This window comes from Apodemus sylvaticus, chromosome 23 (genome assembly GCF_947179515.1).
Source record: "Apodemus sylvaticus chromosome 23, mApoSyl1.1, whole genome shotgun sequence".
Taxonomy (NCBI): Eukaryota; Metazoa; Chordata; class Mammalia; order Rodentia; family Muridae; genus Apodemus; species Apodemus sylvaticus.
The window spans coordinates 50246204-50267877 of record NC_067494.1 but is presented as its reverse complement, the minus strand read 5'-3'; the positions used below and the strand labels follow the sequence as shown (position 1 = coordinate 50267877).

Genomic DNA, 21674 nt, shown 5'->3' with positions numbered 1-21674 from the left:
AGCACAGATCTCTTGTAGATGATTTGCATACTGAATGATGACCTCTCAAAAATAATTCGAAGAACACTGAAGACTGAGACATATTTCTATTTTGTTTTTAGAACTTAAATCTACTGCATCATATGTATTTGCTATTTGTATATATGAAAACAAAGGCGGTGATACCATTTTACATCTAGGCCCACTTTCTGTTGTAAACAGCTTTCAAAACAGTCTCCATCTCCTGCTATTCAGATAAGTAGTGGTTCAAATTCGAAGTATTTCTGAAAACTCCAAATATTGTGACTAGTACTACATAAGATTGTTGAAAATACATCACTTTCTAGGTTAAATTTCTAACGTAGAAAGTTGTATGCCCCTCCCTGGTAAAGACTGCCACCTAAGAACTACAAAAGGCCACAGAGAACTAGAAAGTTGATCTAGGGCGAAGGACAGCCATCACTAGAACACAATTACAACCTCAGACAGGAACTTGAAACAGGACCATGTAACTCCAGCACTTCAAATTTTTGGAAACATAGAAACTTTTTGATAGCATAAATGCTTGTATTATACTGTCAGTTCTGTAATGATTGGATTTAAACAATAGATAACAATAGAGACATTTTGCTTTTGAGCCCTGTCCTTTCCTTTTTATTCTATAACTCTTAGCAAGAATTCAACTTAACATATCATTAAACTGAACATAAAATTCTGTCTGTCTGTCTGTCTCTCTCTTTCTTTATACACACACACACACACACACACACACACACACACATACATGACTTTAGCCTTTGCTTTGTGTTCCAACCCTGAGAAGGAAAAGTATACAGGACCTCCCATTCCTATTCAGGAAGCTATCTCCAATTGACAACTGCTTGCAAAGGGAAAATTAGTTTTATCCAAAAGAGTCCCACTGTATTCAAACAATTCTTAAGGTGCCTCATGCCAAGCAGGCCAGCTACTCATTGTATGTCTACTTAGATAACATTATCTCATTTATATGAGAATAAAGTGATGCTTATTTTTGGGAAAGGGGATATAGGGGAGACATTATTCAATGGGTTCTAAGAAATGAGAGTAAGACATGGTACACTATTGCATAGCAAAAAAAGTCTATAGATGACACTAACTTACCACACATTTACAAAAAGCTAGATGCTTGAAGAATTTGAAAAGCTGTAAGAAAGTAGATAATTTAAAGGTACAAAAATAAATATACAACCCAGTAAGCCAGATATGAAAGGATATGCCTATAATCCTTTCTGAGGTTGATGAATTGCACTTCAAGGACAGCTAGACAACACAGAGAGTTATCATATCTCTAAAGAAAAGAAAATAAATTAAGAAATGATTCAGAATAATATGCAGCTAATTAAAAAAACTCATTGTGGCAAATATCGGTTTGTAAGAGCATGCATCCGAGTTAATATATATTTGCATGAAATGATGGAGGTGGAGTGAAGAAATGTGAGGTAGAGTGTAGAAGTCATGGGTAGCATGGTCAGAATTCTACTAAAGACAGGACTCTGTTCTTTAACTGAACATGGAATCCCCAAAATATAAAAGGTAAAAGCCTCTGTTGCAGAGGAAGGTCTATGTTTTTCTCTTCCCTGGGTCAATGATTTGGAAGTGGCAGGCTCATTAAGTACTTTAAATGAAAAAACAAAAACAAAAAAAAACAAGATGAAACAAAATAATGTCAAGACTTAGTCACATGCAAAACCCAAATAATTTTTATTGGTGGCCTCTATTCCTCTTTCGGTCATCAAAATAAATTGTATTTTCCAAGCTCTCTTACAATTAAGTAGAGGCATGAGAATGGGTTTCAGCCATTGAAATGTAGGATTCGTAGCACACAGATCACAGCCTTAAAACTTCGTAAGTGAGGTTCTCCATGCATATCACAGAGGCATATTAGGCCGCTGCCTCATACAGACCTTAAGTGATGGTACAATGCTGCCTGCTTTAATCACAACCTAAGCTGGAAACACCTCTTTAAGACCACTTGTGAAAATATTGTATCAAGTTACTGATAGGATTATTTTAGTAACAGTTTACATATTCTTTTTTTTGTCTTTAGTTTGATAGGTTTTTTTTTATTTTTATTTACATTGCAAATGATTTCCCCCTTTCTGGGTCCCCACTCCCCGCAAGTCCCATAAGCCCTCTTCCGTCCCCCTATTCTTCCATCTACCCCTTCCCACTTCCCTGTTCTGGAATTCCCCTATACTCTTGCACAGTCTTTCCAGAACCAGGGCCCATTCCTCCATTCTTTTTGGACATCATTTAATTTGTGGATTATGTCCTGGGTATTCAAAGTTTCCTAGGCTAATATCCACTTATCAGTGAGTGCATACCATGATTGATCTTTTGAGACTGGGTTACCTAACTTAGTATGATGTTCTCCAGCTCCATCCATTTGTCTAAGAATTTCATGAATTCATTGTTTCTAATGGCTGAATAGTACTCCATTGTGTAAATATACCACATTTTTTTGTATCCATTCCTCCGTTGAAGAACATCTAGGTTCTTTCCAGCTTCTGGCTACTACAAATAGGGCTGCTATGAACAGAGTGGAGCATGTGTCCTTATTGCATGCTGAAGAATCCTCTGGATATATGCCCAGTAGTGGCATAACAGGGTCCTCAGGAAGTGACATACCCAGTTTTCTGAGGAACCGCCAGACTGATTTCCAAAGTGGTTGCACCATCTTGCAATCCCACCAGCAGTGGAGGGGTGTTCCTCTTTCTCCACATCCTCGCCAACACCTGCTGTCTCCTGAGTTTTTGACCTTAGCCATTCTGACTGGTGTGAGGTGAAATCTCAGGGTTGTTTTGATTTGCATTTCCCTAATGATTAATGATGTTGAACATTTCTTAAGGTGTTTCTCAGCTCTCCGAAGTTCTTCATGTGAAAATTCTTTGTTTAGCTCCGTACCCCACTTTTTTAATGGGGTTATTTGGATCTCTGGGTTCTACTTTCTTGAGTTCTTTGTATATATTAGATATTAGCCCTCTGTCAGATTTAGGGTTGGTGAAGATTCTTTCCCAGTCTGTTGGTTGACGTTTTGTCCTTTTGACGGTGTCCTTTGCCTTACAGAAGCTTTGTAGTTTTATGAGGTCCCATTTGTCAATTCTTGATCTTAGAGCATAAGCTATTGGTGTTCTATTCAGGAACTTTTCCCCTGTGCCCATGTCCTCCAGGATCTTCCCCAGTTTTTTTCAATTAGTTTCAGTGTGTCAGGTTTTATGTGGAGGTCCTTGATCCATTTGGAGTTGAGCTTGGTACAAGGAGATAAGAATGGATCGATGCACATTCTTCTGCATGCTGACCTCCAATTGAACCAGCACCATTTGTTGAAAAGACTATCTTTTTTCCACTGGATGCTTTCAGCCCCTTTGTCGAAGACCAAGTGACCATAGGTGTGTTGGTTCATTTCTGGGTCTTCAATCCTATTCCATTGATCCGCTTGCCTGATATTGTACCAATACCATGCAGTTTTTATCACTATTGCTCTGTAGTAGAGTTTAAAGTCTGGGATATTGAATCCCCCTGAAGTTCTTTTACTGTTGAGAATAGTTTTAGCTATCTTGGGTTTTTTGTTATTCCAGATGAATTTGAGAATTGCTCTTTCTAGCTCTATGAAGAACTGGGTTGGGATTTTTATGGGAATAGCATTGAATCTGTAGATTGCCTTTGGCAAGATGGCCATTTTAACTATATTAATCCTGCCAATCCACAAGCATGGAACGCTTTTTCCATTTTCTGAGATCTTCTTCGATTTCCTTCTTCAGAGATCTGAAGTTCTTGTCATATAGGTCTTTCACTTGTTTGGTTAGAGTCACCCCAAGATACTTTATGCTGTTTGTAGCTATTGTGAAGGGGGTCATTTCCCTAATTTCTTTCTCAGTCTGCTTATCCTTTGAATATATAAAGGCTACTGATTTGCTCGCGTTGATTTTGTAGCCAGCCACTTTGCTGAAGTTGTTTATCAGCTGTAGGAGTTCTCTAGTAGAGTTTTTAGGGTCACTTAAGTATACGATCATATCATCTGCAAATAGTGATAATTTGACTTCTTCCTTTCCAATTTGTATCCCTTTGACTTCCTTCTGTTGTCTAATTGCTCTAGCTAGGACTTCAAGAACTATATTGAAAAGATATGGAGAGAGGGGGCAGCCTTGTCTAGTCCCTGATTTTAGTGGGATTGCTTCAAGTTTCTCTCCATTTAGTTTGATGTTGGCTACCGGTTTGCTGTATATTGCTTTTACTATGTTTAGATATGGGCCTTGAATTCCTGTCCTTTCCAAGACTTCTAGCATGAAAGGATGCTGAATTTTGTCAAATGCTTTTTCAGCATCTAATGAAATGATCATGTGGTTTTTTTCTTTGAGTTTGTTTATGTAGTGGATAGCATTTATGGATTTCCGTATATTGAATCATCCCTGCATCCCTGGGATAAAGCCTACTTGATCATGGTGGATGATCGTTTTGATGTGTTCTTGGATTCGGTGGGCAAGAATTTTATTTAGTATTTTTGCATCGATATTCATAAGGGAAATTGGCCTGAAATTCTCTTTCTTAGTTGGGTCTTTGTGTGGTTTTGGTATCAGCGTAATAGTGGCTTCGAAGAAGGAGTTGGGTAGTGTTCCTTCTGTTTCTATTTGGTGGAAGAGTTTGAAGAGTATTGGTGTTAAGTCTTCTTTGAAGGTCTGATATAATTCTGCACTGAAACCATCTAGTCCTGTGCTTTTTTTGGTTGGAAGCCTATCTATGACCGCTCTTCTATTTCTTTAGGGGTTATGGGTCTCTTTAGATGGTCTATTTGATCCTGGTTTAATTTTGGTAATTGGTATCTGTCTAAGAAAATGTCCATTTCCTCCAGATTCTCCAGTTGTGTTGAGTACAGGTTTTTGTAGTAGGATCTGATGATTTTTTGAATTTCCTCGGTTTCTGTTGTGATATCTCCATTTTCATTCCTAATTTTGTTAGTTTGGATACTTTCTCTGTGCCCTTTGGTTAGTCTGGCTAAGGGTTTATCTATCTTGTTGATTTTTTCAAAGAACCAGCTTTTGGTCTTGTTGATTCTTTGTATGGTTCTCTTGGTTTCTACTTGATTGATTTCAGCCCTGAGTTTGATGATTTCCTGTCTTCTCCTCCTCCTCGGTGAATTAGCTTCTTCTTGTTCCAGGATTTTCAGTTGTTCCTTTAATCTTCTAGTGTAAGCTCTCTCGAATTTCTTTTTGAAGGCACTCAAAGCTATGAGTTTTCCTCTTAGCACTGCTTTCAATGTGTCCCATATATTTGTGTATGTTGTGCCTTCATTTACATTAAATTCTAAGAAATCTTTGATTTCTTTCTTTATTTCTTCCTTGACCAAGGTATCATTGAGTAGAGTATTATTCAGTTTCCATGTGTATGTGGGCTTTCTGTTGTTTTTACTGTTACTAAAGACCACTTTTACTCCATAGTGATCTGATAGGAGGCATGGGATTATTTCAATCTTCTTATATTTGTTGAGGTCTGTCTTGTGACCAACTATATGATCTATTTTGGAGAAGGTACCATGAGGTGCTGAGAAAAAGGTATATTCTTTTGCTTTGGGATAAAAAGTTCTATATATATCTGTTAACTCCAATTGGTTCAAAGCTTCAATTAGTTTCATTGTCTCCCTGTTTAGTTTCTGTTTTCCCGATCGGTCCATTGGTGAAAGTGGAGTGTTGAAGTCACCCACAATTATTGTGTTAGGTGCAATGTGTACTTTGAGCTTTAGTAAACTTTCTTTTATGAATGAGGGCGCCCTTGTATTTGGGGCATAGATGTTCAGGATTGAGAGTTCTTCTTGTTGGATTTTTCCTTTGACCAGCAAGTAGTGACCTTCCATGTCTCTTTTGATGACATTAGGTTCAAAGTCAATTTTATCTGATATTAGAATGGCAACTCCAGCTTGTTTCCTGAGACCATTTGCTTGTAGAATTGTCTTCCAGCCTTTTACGCTAAGGTAGTTTTTGTCTTTGACATTGAGGCGTGTTTCCTGTATGCAGCAAAATGTAGGGTCCTGTTTACATATCCAGTCTGTTGGTCTATGTCTTTTTATTGGGGAATTGAGTCCATTGATGTTAAGAGATATCAAGGAGTAGTGGTTATTGCTTCCTAACATTTTTGATTTTAATTTTATAAGCGTGTGGTTTTCCTCTTTGGGTTTGATGAAAGAAGCTTAATATCCTGCTCTTGCCAGGGTATAGTTTCCCTCATTGTACTGGTGTTTCCCCCCTATTATCCTTTGTAGGGCTGGGTTTGTAGAAAGACACTGTGTAAATTTGGTTTTGTCATGAAATATCTTGGTTTCTCCATCTATAGTAATTGAGAGTTTCGCTGGGTATAGTAGTCTCAGCTGGCATTTGTGTTCTCTTAGAGTCTGCATGAGTTCTGCCCAGGATCTTCTAGCTTTCATGGTCTCTGGTGAGAAATCTGGTGTAATTCTGATAGGTCTTCCTTTATATGTTACTTGCCCTTTTTCTCTTATTGCCCTAAGTATTCTTTCTTTGTTTAGTACATTTGGGGTTTTGATTATTATGTGACGGGAGGTAGTTCTGTTCTGGTCCAGTCTGTTTGGAGTTCTGTAGGCTTCTTGTATATTCATGGGCATCTCTCTCTTTAGGTTAGGGAAGTTTTCTTCCATAATTTTGTTGATATTTGCTGGCCCTTTAAGTTGTAAATCTTCACTCTCATCAATACCTATAATCCTTAGATTTGGCTTTCTCATTGTGTCCTGGATTTCCTGGATGTTTTGGGTTACACGCTTTTTGCATTTTGCATTTTAACTGTTGAGTCCATGGTTTCTATGGTATCTTCGGCATCTGAGATTCTTTCTTCTATCCCTTGTATTCTGTTGTTGATATTTGTGTCTATGGTCCCTGATTTCCTCCCAAGGTTTTCTATCTCCAAAGTTGTCTCCCTTTGTGCTTTCTTAGTTGTTTCTACTTCTGTTTTTAGATCCTGGAAATTTTTGCTCAGTTCTGTCATTTGCTTGTTTGTGTTTTCCTCTAATTCTTTAAGCAATTTTTGTGTTTCCTCTTTCATGACTTCTGCCTGTTGATCAAGGTTCTCCTGTATTTCTTTAAGTGATTTTTGCATTTGCTCCTTATTGGCTTTTGTATTCTCCTGAATTTCTTTCAATGATTTTTGTGTTTCCCTTGCAAGGGCTTCTAACTTTTGATCCATTTTCTCCTGAATTTCTTTAAGTATGTCCTTCATGTGTTCCTGTACTAGCATCATGACCAGTGATTTTAAATCCAAATCTTGTTTTTCTGGTATGTTGGGGTATCCAGGACTTGCTAATGTTGGAGAATTGGGTTCAGATGCTGCCATAATGCCTTGGTTTCTGTTAGTAACGTTCCTACGTTTGCCTTTAGCCATCTGGTTCTCCCAGGAGTTAGATGGTCTTATTGTCACTGGCTGGTGCTTCAACCTACTGTGGATCTTTAAGGTTATCTCTGCAACACTGGATGACTGGGTTTCTTCTGGCACAGATTACTAATATGCTGGCTTCCTCTTTTGTGCCTTTGGAGCCCTTCTCAGTCTTGCCTCAAGCAATGTTATACTTAGGTTGTCAAGGTCAACCAGGTGTTCTCTGCTCTATTATGGAGGGAAGAAGTTGTGGTGGGGGTCACTCCCTCTGTTGATTCTCACATAGGACACAGGTCCTGCAATGGACTGGCTTGCAGATGAACCACCTATGTGCTCAGTTCCTGAGTGCAGGCCGACCTCTGGCAGTTTGCACCACCAGAAATCTAAAGCTCAGGGTGTTACAGTACCTAATGATCCTTTCGTGTCCTGGCAAGCAGTGAGTATGGCCGCAGGGCTTCTCTCCTTCCACAGCTCCCTGGGCAGGACACGGGTCCTGAGCCCAGCGGGCTGGCAGACAAAAGCTGCCTATGTGCTCAGTTCCTGAGTGCACGCAGACCCCTGGCGGTTTGCACCACCAGAAATCTAAAGCTCAGGGTGTTACAGTACCTAGTGATCCTTTTGTGTCCCAGCAGGCAGCGAGTATGGCCGCAGGGCTTCTCTCCTTCCACAGCTCCCTGGGCAGGACACAGGCCCCGAGTCCAGTGGGCTGGCAGACAAAAAACCACAAAGTGTTAATTTATTAAAAGGTGAGACGGTACTCATCTCAGATGCTTGAAAAGAGATAAATTTCAAGGATTGTCTCAAGTTGATAAAATTTATTGACACTAAAAAAAGAAAATTTAAAAAAATTATTGAACTAAAAATCACTGGTACCTCCCTGGCATATGAAATTGCTGATTGTGTACATTATTTTCTCAAGATACGTGAGCGGTAGCCAGGCAGTGGTAGTACACGCCTTTAATCCCAGCACTTGGGAGGCAGAGGCAGGAGAATTTCTGAGTTCGAGGCCAGCCTGGTCCAGAGTGAGGTCCAGGACAGCCAGGGCTATCTGATGTGATTTAGTATGGAGGATTTCCTGTTGTGGGAGAACTGGCTTCTGATGGTGCCATGTTGCCTTGGTTTCTGTTGGTAATGATGTTGTGTTTGCCTTTGTCCCTCTAGTTATCTCTGCTGCTAGCTGGTCTTGCTGTCTCCATCTTCTCTGTTCTGCAGGCCTGTGCTTCTGCACTACTGGGATTCTCTTTCTGTCCAGTGCCCTGCAAACAGCTGATTCTCCAGGAATAATCAGGTGATGGGATCTCCCCTCTGACTGACTTGGCTAAGGTCAAATGCATTAAAGGCTGCTAGTTCTCTAATGATCTTCTGCTAATGGATCTTGGATGTCCTATTGATGCTGGTTCTTGAATGCCCCACTTCGCCCTGTTCGAATGCCCTGCTGCTGCCAGCTCTCAAGTGACCTGCTCCTGCCAATACTCAAATGCCTTGCTCCTGTCAGTTCTCCAATGCCCTGCTCCTGTCAGTGCTCGAATGCCCTGCTCCTGTCGATTCTCTAGAGAGTATCAGGAAGTAGGGTCCTCTCTGTGCCAGATATGGCCCAGGTCTACCATAACTGATGGAAACGAACAGTGACTGGGGAGGAGGGAAGGGTAGAAGGGGTGTAGGGGAGTTGTGATCTGGAGGTTGCTGGGTAGTAAGTCCCAGAGCAGAGCGGCTCTTCGTGTCTAGGGGGTGGGCAGTGATTCTTACCTAATGCCATGCTCCTGTTGGTTCTCGAGAGAGTATAAGCTTTTTTGGCCCTCTCCATGCCAGATGTGGTACAGGTCTGCCACATCCCTCAGAAAAGCTTGATTAGGTTTTATAAAGCCTTCTGCTCAATCCCAGCCCTGAAAGAGAGTTGTAACTTGAAGCATAACATACAAAGAGAAAAAAGAGCAAAGTAGTTGTAGTTCTCCAAATCCTCACAAAGTGAACTTGCTGCTAAGCATTGTAGAAGGCCATGCAGAGCCAAAATAATGTTTCCACAGCAAATATCCAGTTAACAGTGCTCGTCTTTGAATAATTCAGTGGATTCTCTCACATCTGGCTTCTTTCATTTAACTTTACTCTTACAAAGGTATGGTGTTCTGAATAAGAATGACCCTATAGGCCCCAGGGAGTGGTACTATTAGGAGGTGTGGCCTTGTTGGAGTAGGTGTGGCGTTATTGGAGGAAGTGTGTCACTGGGGGAGGACTTTGAGGTTTCCAAGGCTCAAGCCAGGCCTAGTAGCTCACTGTCTCTTCTTGCTGTCTCCTGATCCAGGTGTAGAACTATCAGCTCCTTTTTCAGCAACATATCTACCTGAATCCCACCATGCTTCCTGCCATGATGATAATCAACAGAACTTCTGAATGGTAAGCCAGCCCCAAGGACATGTTTTCCTTTGTAAGAATTGCATTAGTCACGATGTCTCTTTACAATAACAATATCCCAAGTAAGACAAAATGTTACTCACAGGGCTCTAGAGATGTCCCTCTGGTTAAGAACCCTTGCTGCTTCTATCAGCTTTGGTTCCTGGCACCAGCACGGCAGCTCACTATTATCTCTGATTCTTGGGGTTCTGGCACCATCTTACAGCCTTCATGGGTACCAAGTATACATCTAGTACAATACATTCAGGCATGCATGCATTCAGATGCATAAAATTAAAATAAATAGCATTGCAATTTTTTGACAAACTACAAACTTCCTGTGAAGCATCATGGAGGTTACATATATGAGTTCTATATTGAGGCTGATGAGTTATATAATTAGGAGATGCTTGAGCTGTTCCTTTGCATGAACAATAACTGAATACTCAGAAAGACAGAAACCATGGAGATAGTAAAAATAACAGCTTGGTTCATATAGTATAGGTGATACCTAAGGCTAGAATTCCTCTAAAAGGCTTCTGGTTTAGGCATTTTATAGGGCCCCTGTGTCCTCCCTTCCCTTATAGTTTCAGCTCCCACACTGAGTCTCATAATGTCTTCTGGGAATAAGAAGGCTTATGTCAGGAAGCCTGTTGTCACTTTTCTAGTCTACCTGTGTCCATCTAAACTGCCTTCATGCCCCATCTCAGAGACTGACACTAAGTGTTGTCAGGAAAGGGGGTGATGATCACGTTAGCTGCTTCATGCTGTGAGGGGCATAGTCCATGGGAGTGTCAGTCCAAGAGAGGGGGGACTCCCATGAGGTGTTCTGGAACTGGTCCTATTTTGACACACAGTATATATCTGAGGCTCCATTTAAAGGGCCATCTGTAGAAGTAGAAGGGCTGAAGGGGGGGGGGGTGAGAGGAGAAAACTAGAGGACACTGAATAACAAACAAAATAGGTGACTGTTTCCTGAAGTTTTGCCTGTAGTAGCAACTGATCCAAGGCTGGTCTGAAGAGCGATGAACCCAGGATCTGCTTTCAGACACTTTGGTAGCTCTTGGCATGACAAGATGCACACTGAGGTCTTTTTCACATGGCTTCTAAAGAGGGAGAAAGAAAATCAATTTAACCTAAGAATCAAATGACAGTTAAAACCAGGGGGATTATCTCTCTTGGTTGCAGGTAGATAATGCAGTGCTGAGTTGTGCCAAGGTCATGACATTTTATATCTGGGCAGCATTTTTTCTTATCAAGAAGAAAATCACTAATGAGAAATGGTTGTCTGAACAACATCTCATGTGGTCTTAAACCTAATGTCTAGGGAGTATGGTCTTTTAAACTGTTCAAGAAATATACCAATCATTTTATTTTTTGGTTATAATTTTCTGCTGGGTGTTTGAGACAATTCAGGTGGACAAAATTAACTATATTTATGTGTTTTGAATATCAAGGCTGGTAGAAGATATGGTCCTTGGGGGTTATTTGAGCTTGAGAGCATCTAAGCTTCTTCTACAACTGTGCTCATTCTATGTGAGGATAATTCTAAGTCCATGCTTAGCCATGTCTTTCCTTTGGAGGAAAGATACATGGAGGGTCCTGTATGGACTGTCCTCTTGTAGAGTGGACAGTGGTTAGAAAATACCAGGTGAAGTCTCACGGCCTCCCTGAACAACAGAAACGGTGATTCCTCCCACACAAATAACACTTTATAAGAGATACCTGTCAATCCTACTTGACCTTGGAGGCTAAGGAGGAATATATTGTTCTTTTTAATCAAGGTTGATTTGATTTGAATTGATTCAATGGTTTTCTGGTTCTATACTTCTGGAATAAGAAAGTATTGCACTTGTGTTTAATTGTATGAGAGTCCACATCCGAAACTATCTAGACATAACTAGATATAAGTCAGTGTACTTCAAGAACGTAATCATGAACTGTCTATATCCAAAACATTAGTAAAAATAACTAGATAAAGCAAATATAAAAATGTACCTGAAACATGCCTTGTACTTCTTATCATCTTAGGGTCCTCCTCATCCTTTTGGGGAAATACCTTCCTCCGACTGGTTGTGTCAGTGACATGCAGCAACACATGGCCCGGATGCATGCTGAAATTCTCTTCTTCCATTTCTCAGAGCACCTTGGCTGCGGGGATCTTGGAATGAAAGGTCTCCTTCTTTCTGGGTCACTTGAGGCCTTTTCGACCTGAAAGATAATGCAAAAGCTGTTATCTAGTACCTCTATCACTTCTACCACAGTGTGAGTTCCTAAACAAACACAAGGGGCTGTCACTGATCTTTGGTGATGGCTCCCCTAGGGGGGCACCTTCGTGGGTGGAAGAGGGACATTTGTCTCCCCACTTTGTTTTAGACGATGTTTTCCTGTAGATGAGACTAATATCTTAAGGAAAGGTTTCCTGGCCCTTCTTCTGGGAGGCAGAGGGAAAATGTCATGATCTGCTGTTCAAGGGAAAGGTGTCACTCCTGGATTAATTAAATTTGTTTGGATATAGTTGCCATAGTCCTGACATGCCTAGGTTTTCATGAGGTAGTAGGTAGCCATAGTTTCATTAAACTATGTTTTAATGATTCTCATATTTCCTGCGAATGAAACCCACTACTTTCCATGGCCCTTTTTATGTCAGGTTCTGTGAAGGTAGTGTCTCTGTTGGAATGCAATGTGAAAGTCTTGAAACCATGGATGGCTTAGGAGGTCTTGTACCTTTGTCCACTGCGTTGCATTGATAGTTAATAAGAGGCTTATCATGCTCCTTAAGTCTTTAGAGAGATTGCAAGATATTTGGTGGTTTCCTTGCATTACTTTAGTGCTCAATCCAGACAGGGTTCCTGCTCTAAATTGAAGGAATCCAGTAGTCATGTAGTATAAAATGATGTCCAGGCAATTGTCCTGACATGCCTGGGTTTTTATGAGGTTGTAGGTAACCAGAGTTTCATTGAACTATTTTTGTTTAATGATTTTCTGATGTCCTGCGAATGAAACCCAATGTTTTCCATGGACTCCATTATGTCAGGGTCTGGGAAGCTGGTACCTCTGTTGGAATGTAACGTGAAAGACTTGCTTCATGCTCCTTAAGTCTTTAGAGAGATTGTAAGGTATTTGGTATTTCCCTTGCATTACTTTAATGCTCAATTCAGACAAGGTTCTTGTTCCAAATGGAAGAAATCGGGTCATTGTGTAGTATAAAATGACACCTTAGGCCTACATGTCTACTTTTGGGGACATCATAGGCTATGCCTCCAAAGATCTCTGGAGCATTGAACTGGAAAGCTCCACACAGCCTTTCCAGTTTTTGCTCAGGCGTGAATCTGGTATCTAAGCTGAAGTCAATAAGTGTAGCATTTCAATGCTCATCCACTATGACACTGTCAGGCTTTAAGTCTCTGTGAACCACACCTTCACCGTGACAATAGCCTATAGCACTGAGGAACTGAACAAATATGCTCCTAGCTTCATCTTCCTTCAGACATCCAGCGTCCCAGACTCGTTTAAGTAGCTCTTCTCCTCTGGCAACTTCCATTATTAAATAAATTGTGTGTTCTGTCTCTATAACTTGTACAAGGGAAACAATATTTGGGTGTCTTAGCATTTTCATGATTTAGACTTCCAGCATTGTTGACTCCAACCACTTCTCCCTCTTCAAGAGAGCCTTGAAAGCAACTGGGGTACCTTTTAGGTGGTGGGAGCATAGCCTCATGTCGGAAGTGTCACTCTCTCCCAAGGTCTCCAACATTGTGTACTGCATCATGAACACATCCTCACTGAACATGCTGACCACAGTGTCAGGCTCTGATAACTCTGACTCATTGTCTGAATACATGATTGGTAGCAATGCAACTGCCCAAGGCATTGATGCCTGGGTAAAAAGGAAAGGAGATATAAAGAAACTTACTGAGACATGAGGGATGAGAGTAATAAAATCACTGGGATCCAAAGTAAAAAGAAAGGACAAAGTGAAAACCACTGAAACAAGAAGCTTTAACCTCTGTGGAGAGCCTTCTTGGGGTGTTGTGCTGCCTGGAAGGAACTTGACATTGACCAGGGACATGGGCTTCAGGCAGGAATCTGACATTTGGGCATTAGAGGGACGTAGGTTATGGCAGGAATGTTTAACTTAGAGTGGAACAAGAAAAGCAAGCTTCAGGCAAGATTCTGGGCTTGGACAAGGAAGCAGGCTCAGGTGTTTTGGTCATTCTGAAAAATGGAACCAAGTGTCACAGAACTTTGCTTATTGCCTTGACAATTTTGTGTTTACTATCTTGCTTGTTCTTCATTGTACTACTATTGATCTTAATTCCTGCATGTAATTAAATTGGTACAAAAATGGATTTAGAATTATTAAACCTGCCTTCAGTCTCAGAATTGACTGAGGTCATACTGCAGTTTTGTCTAATTGTCTCTTTCTTTTCAATCCTCACTCCTGCACTGGAGAACCTGTTGACTGAGTGAGCGGGCTTGGTCAGGTGACACCTTGTGAGAACCCTGTCAGAAACAGCAGGCCAGCTCCCCACAACCCAAAATGGGGGCTCAAAGCTGGACTGAAACTTTGCATTCTGCCCAGGACTGCCTGGGGGAGGATAAGGCCCATACAGAAGCAGCCTGCCTAGGTTGAGGCCAGAGAGGGAAGTGAATCAACAAAAAGACAAAGCCAGGAAACACCACTACTGCTTCAAGGTGGGCAGGACAGGGCCAAATTGCAGAGACAACCTCCCTTCTTGAGGTGATCAATAATTTTAAATGTTGCTTAGGGTAACCAGTCACAGTTGTCCAACTTAGGGGACCCCTGAACTCCCTGCCAAAATGTTCATAAAAAGGGTAGTCTTAGTGAGCGCAGGATCTCCTGCCTGTGTGCTGAGGGAGCCCCGTGTACACTGGAACAATAAACCTCTTGCAGATTGTAGTGATTCTGGTTTCTGTGGCCTTATTGAGTGTGGCGGTGTCTTCCGACAGACTCTTACATATGATTCATTGCCCGGGAAGTTTCCCTCCTCAAGCCCCAGACGCAGTGTATGGGGAGGTTTACTCAAGCAAGGTAATGTGGGATACATGTCTGTCATTTTTGTCTGTGTGTTTGTGTTGTGTGCCTCTTTTTTTTTTCTCCTAAAGGCCACATTTGGTCTGTAGTTTTGGTTTTGATATGTAGTTGCCAGAATGGCCGTCAGACTTGCCAGAATGCTGTGGCAATTTTGGGGGACTGGGAGGACCCTCGGGTCTCCCGCTGGGAGAAAGAATCCAATAGGGCTCTTCTCCATCTGGGCAAAGGGGGATTCTGCCTTTGGCCATCTGAGTCTGGTTTTGTAGTTGCCAGAATGGCAGGCAGAGGTGCTGGAATGCTGTGGGGACGTTGGGGGACTGGGAGGATGTTCTGGTTTCCCACTGGGAGAAAGAATCTGGTAGGGTTCATCTCCATCTGGGCAAAGGGGGATGCTGCCCTCAGCCATCTGAGTCTGTTTTTCTTTTGTGGTGGTTGTTGGGCGGTTGTTTTTTACTGTCTTAGTGTCCTCTGTTTTGTTTTTGGACTTGGACTGATGACTGTTTGAATCCATGGGACAGGCTGCTTCTACTCTGACTCTGACAAATCTTTAGGACTGGGTCTGCAAATCACTCAGACCAAGGCCCACATATCATTGTCTGGGAGGACTTAGCCACCTTTCTGCCCTCCTGGGCCCATTGCTTCTTTTCCTCCACAGGACCTCTGCTGTTGGGGGACTTGTGCTCTCCAGGAGACCCCCAAGGGACAGTCTTATCAGATCCTGATGCCGATCTCCTTTTAGACCCTTCTCCCTACCCTCCTTCTTTGAATTCACAGAGGACACCACCGGCCCCTTCAGCCCCATCTTCTGAGGCTGGTTCTGGACCAGCTATGGGGACTGGAGTTGACAAGTTGCCCCCATCTCTGGCCCCTGCAGTGACATTTCCCCTCAGAGCATACATATGCCTCACAGCAAGAATGGCAACTGAGCTCTTATGGATTCCCTCTCGAGCTACAACTCCCCTGAAGGTAATGGGATCCTTGTAAGTACAAGCAGTTACATATTTATACAAGTGTGCTTTCTGCTCTGTGCATTGTCTGGCTTTGGTGCACCAATTTGCCAATTTGTGTCTGTCTCTCTTTCGTTCTTTGAATGTTTTATGTTTCATGTTTAAAAAAAAATGGTAAAACTTCATCTGCTGGTGACCCGTTCAGTCTCAGTTTACACGGCAGGGGTTGATTTAAAGTGCTTCACCTACGTTAAACTTGGAGTAAAAAGCTGCTTTTAAAAGAGCCAGCAGCATCTCAAATTGTAGGGCAAATGGGTTGATGGTTATTTTTCCTAGAGAAATATCTACAATTGTGATTATGGGTTCAAAGTACTTTTTTCTCTTGAAATTACAGCTAGAAAAAAATCGGTTTAATTTTATAGGATTCCTGTCATCACTTTATTTTTATGTCTAATTGGTCTTAAAGGTATAAGTTTTTGCATGTCTTGACTATAAAGTATTGGCTTATAAGATATTGGGCATGATTTAAAAGGTATAATGTTGGTAACAAAAAGTTAGTTTAAAACTGGTAACTCAGGGTTGGAGCCAGCAGGAGTGACCAAGACTGACAGGAATGCCAGCAGACCCTCTTGGCCACACCTCTCTCACTGAAGGGACAATCATGGAAGTCTCGAGACCAAAAAGCACTGTAAAGGCCCTGCCACTGTCCATTCAATCCTATTTATATTCCCTCAAAACATCATGTGTCCTCCAGGGGCCTTGCCTCAGCACATTAAGTCTGGCTTAGCAACACTCCCTGTAAGTCTGTATCAGCTGACGTTACTCTGCCAATTGGCCCAAGTCTGAGGAAGTGGCAAGAAGCCACCTGAACACCACCAGAAGGATTTTTGGTGCATTTCTCTCTATGGAGTCATGACAAATGGAGCTCAGCTAGGCAATGTAAGGTGAACCAATCCATGCATGTGTTTAGAGAAGAATCCTCTCTCACGCATCTTTTCATATGCTTGATTTAGCAAAGCTTCCTTTCACCTGTGTCTGCTTCAGACAACACTCCTTCCATGTCTGTTCCAGCAAAACACCGTCTACCACAACTGACTTTCCAAAGAAACCATGACTTCCTACTTCACTTATAGCTCTAAGTATATGGGGGCTTTCTAGGCCCAGTTCATTTGACATGATTTACTAAATAACCATGTGGCTGGCTGTAGAGGAAAATGTTGGGTGTGGTCTGCTTCTGGGAAGGTACCATGTGCTGGATATGGCCTCTGAACTATCAGTCTTCTGCAATAACCAATTTGATTGCGGTTTGAAACAAGGAACAAATATTTCATTAGGTCCTTAAAACATTCATTTTAGCATACTTTTATGATTTTGTCTTACAGCACATTATTAACACACCAGTATATTTATTGGAGAATGTTATAACTTTTTGTGGAGATGAGAAAGGGTGAGTCTACATTAATGTTCCCTTTGCAAGGAATGGCAGTGAACACATATCATAAAGAGCTGATTACAGTAGCCTTCTCTACTATCTGTAAAGTTATTTGCCCTTTGCCAGTTAATTTTTATCTACATGGAAAACAGAGTTTTAAGTCCTCCTGTGTCAAGCTTAAGATGAGGTTACTATAAGATAAAACCAATTAATATATCCTAACAACCTTTGAAAATCATTGAGAATAAGCAAATTATCTTTATTTGATATTACTATCACTATTCGCAGCCTGAGCTGGAGCATCAGGTCTGGGGTGGTCCACTTCCAGAAGGTCTTGACAGCAGCAGCAGCCTCCCTCCTTTCTTTGGCAGGCAGGCTTATGGGTCTGGCTCCGAAGTCTCCATTCTCCTCTGATGTCAGGTACCTTGGGTCATCAGCCAGAGAAGCAAGAGCCATTGAGAGGAAGACCGAGAAAATGTAGACCTATCTGCTGATGGGAGGGGCTTCTTGCATGTGCTGGGGTGAGGAGAGGCCAATCAGTACAAAGCTGTAAAACCCAAGGAGAACGTGAGAGGCGTGGCAAAAGTATGTGGGGTGTAACAGCATCAAATCAGGAGGTACACAACATGAAGCTAAGTCATGTGGGAACAACCTTTCAGGCAGCCACATTGGCATCCAATTCACCTTTCACCTGAATGAGCTTCACTGAGGGAAATTCTGGCTCCCCATTCCCACTATATGTGTTTTTATATCACGGGAAAAACAGTAGTCAAAACTGTGGTAGATGGAAATGGACCTCCTAGTTAGATTCAGAGGATAATCTTATTCTTGGGTTACTTTGCTCTTATTTTCTCCCTGTTCTAGGAATTAAAGGACCAGCCCAACCTTAAAATCTCAAAAAGAGTCTTGTAAACAAATATGCTTTGTTCTGAAGTTTAGGGGGAACTACACTTCAGAGGTGTGCTGGTTAGATTTTTGTTAGAATGACATGAGCTACTATCACCTGGAACAGGAAAACTGCTGAAAAAATTTCCTTTGTCAGATTACCTGTGGGCAAGTTTGTGGGCCATTTTATTAATGATTGAAGTCGAGTGCCCAGGAACTTTACATAGGATCACCACTGTAGTTTGCATTGTATTTGATTTGGTAATCTCTGGGTACTGATCAGTGGGGAACATGGGGCAAAGAACCAGCTTTGATTAACAAGAGAGCAGGACATTAAACGGAAACTTCGATGAGCCAGGACAATTGCTGCAACTCATCTTTGGCTGAGACACTTGACATGATTAAGAAGACAGAGGCATCACAGAGCTAAAATCTTCTCCAAAGCAATTCCTTGGTATATCTCAAGAGAAGTCTGTTTGAATGGTGACAAAGTCTGCTTCTCATGCTGGAAGTCAAACAAGATCATGTGTAAGAATTTCCCGGGTGGTATTGGTTTGGGCAGCCTGAAAGCTGAGGGGTCAAAGGGGAGGTAGAAAACAGCCCCAGCTTGGTGCTGTGAGAGGCCAGAAGAGTCCATTGTTGAAGGTGTAGCCTCATTACAGAGCAGCCCTGAACACACTGGAGATGCCAAGACTTCAGTGATAACCAACCATATCAATGATAGGTGTGGACCGATTCCATCTGACAGGAGAAGACAGGATGTGTGGGCTGTGGACAAAAGAAACCCAGAGGGGGTGTGGCCCAAAACCATTCGCATCTCAGAAGATCCAGAGTCCTGTGCTTGGGACACTGAGCTGAACCACAGGAACTGAGTTACACTAGTGGATTTTGGTTTTGATTTGATTTGATGGTTTTCTGGTTCTACACTTCTGGAATAAGAAAGTATTGTACTTGTGTTTAATTGTAGGAGGGTCCACATCCCACACTATCTAGATAGAACTAGATTTAAGTCACTGTACTTCAAGAACCTAATCATGAACTGTCTATATGCAAATATTAGTAAAAAAAATAGATTTAGCAAATATAAAAATGTACCTGAAAGATGCCTTGTACTTCTTGTCACCTTCGGGGTGTCCTCTCTTTTTTGGGGGCACACCTTCCTCCGGCTTGTTGTGTCAGGTGACATGCAGCAGCAGCATAGAGTCCTGATGCAATTCGAAATTCGTTTCTTCCATTTGGCCCATCCCTGAGGCTGCGGGGGTCTTGGAGTAAAAGGTCTCCTTCTTTCTGACTCACTTGGGGCCTTGTCGAACTGGGAGCTAGAGGAGAAGGTGTTATCGAGGGTTTCGATTACTTCCACGACAGTGTAAGTAGCGATGCAGATGCATGGGGCAGTCATTCTTCTTTGCTGACGACTGCCCATAGGGGGTGTCTTCTTGGGTGCAACAGGGGCATTTGTCTCCCCAGGACGTTGTCCAGTAGATGGCACTCGTATTTTAAGGGAAGGTTCACTGGCCCTTCTCCTGGGAGGCAGAGGGTAAGTGCTAGGGTCTGTTGGTGAAGGGAAAGGTGTCACTCCTGGGTTAGTGACATCTCTTTGCACATAATTGCCATCATCCTGATTTGCCAGGCTTTTCAATAAATGGTATGTAGCCCTAGTTTCGTCAAACTCCTTGTGTTTTAAAGCTTCTCTTATGTCTTGGGAATGAAAGCCAATGCTTTCCATGGCCCCCATTATATCAGGGTCTGGGAATCTGGTGTCACTGTTGTAATAGAATGTCAAAGTCTTTCCCCCTTGCTGGAGCCATGGATGGCTTACGAGTTCTTGCGCATTTGGCCTCTGCCTTGGGTTGACAGTTAGCAGGAGGCTAATCATGCTCCTAATATCGTCTGAGAGATGATCCGGTGTACGGTATTTTCCATTCATCACCTTGTTGCTCAGTTCCGACAGTGTTCCTCCTCCAAATGGCAGGAATCCGGTGGTCATATAATATAAAATGACCCCCAAGGCCCACATATCTACTTTTGTGCCATCGTAGGGTAGGCCTCGGAAGATCTCTGGAGCAATGAACTGGAAGGCTCCACACAGCCTTTCCAGTTTTTGTCCAGGTAGGAATGTGTCTCCGAGGCTGAAATCAATAAGTGTAGCCTTTCCATCCTCACCTACTATGATATTGTCAGGCTTTATGTCCCTGTGCACCACACCTTTACCATGACAGTAGCCTATGGCACTGAGCAGCTGAACAAATATGCCCCTAGCTTCATCTTCTTTCAGGCATCCAGCGTCCCGGACTCGTTTAAGTAGCTCTTCTCCTCTGGCAACTTCCATAATTAAGTAAGTTGTATGTTCTGTCTCAATTATTTGCACAAGCGAGACGATGTTTGGGTGACTGAGCATTTTCATAATGTCCGCTTCGGGCACTGTTGGGTCCGACCACCTCTCCCTCAAAAGAGCCTTGACAGCAACTGGGGCTCCTGTAAGGCGGTGGGAGCACAGCCTCACATCGGAAGTGCCACCCTGGCCCAAGGTCTTCAACACCATATACTGCCTGGTGAACACCTCCTCCTCGAACATGGTGACCACAGTGTCGGACTCTGATGACTCCGAGTCACTATCGGAGTACATAGTTGGTAGCAGTGCTACTGCCAAAGGCAGTGAGGCCTGGGGAGAAAGGAAAGGAGATATAAAGAAACTTACAGAGACATGAGGGATGAGAGTAACAAAATCAGTGGGATCCAAAGTAAAAACAAAAGACAAAGAGAAAACCACTGAAACAAGAAGCTTTAACCTAGACCCACGATGACACAGGCAGAGGAACCCAGTCTTGATCCCTAAACCACGACTAGCTCACAATCTAGTAAAATAGACAGACTACAGCTCAGTAATGTACTGGATGCTATCTGATAAAACTGAGAAGAGAACTAGAGTATCAGAATGAACATGAATAGAAGAAAGAAATGATTGAGAAAATATTTACAAAATAACATAAAAATTGAAGACCAACACCCCAAACCAGGCCAACTAATTAAAATACCAAGGAAATCAAAGCAAAGCCAGGACCCCTCAAGTAATCAAAACAGAAAGAGAAACATGTAAAACTCATTAAATTGAAGCAAAAAAGCAAAAGTCAAAAGCAAGCCAGAGAAATGAAAAGAATTGGAAACCATAACTAACCACATCCAATTATGCCTTATCTCTAGCGGTCAATAACACCACCAGTACTCAATAATGGTTTTTAAAGGAAAAGTTTAAATAAACCAAAAATGAAAAAATATATTTTTAAAATTTGAAATTTATAGCAAATATCCTGTTATACAAAAGAAAAAAAAGGCCCCCAAACATATTAACCATTCAAGAAAAATAAAAGCAGAAGGAAAATAAGAATAGAAACAAAAAAACAAAGAAGGAAATCTTAAAGTAGTAACCCAAGTGTCCATGACTTAGACAGATGCCTCATTCAGTGTAGAACCTGCTGTTCAAGCCTAAGGTTTGGACTTAAATGCAAAGTACCACTGCCCACCACAAAAGTTAAACAAATGACCCACCAAACAAAACAGGCCTAATAAATGT

At 41.9% G+C, this 21674-nt stretch overlaps 1 protein-coding gene across 1 annotated transcript; it reads right to left on the bottom strand.

Annotated features, from left to right (window-relative positions):
- Window positions 1-15588: 15588 nt before the first annotated feature.
- On the bottom strand, window positions 15589-20729 carry LOC127673755 (sperm motility kinase Z-like). The gene is made up of 3 exons (XM_052169524.1): window positions 19199-20729; window positions 16036-16118; window positions 15589-15816 (listed from the first exon to the last, which is right to left on the bottom strand). Exons 1-3 carry the CDS (start codon window positions 20727-20729, stop codon window positions 15589-15591), a joined length of 1842 nt encoding a protein of 613 aa, XP_052025484.1.
- Between the last annotated feature and the right edge of the window lie 945 nt (window positions 20730-21674).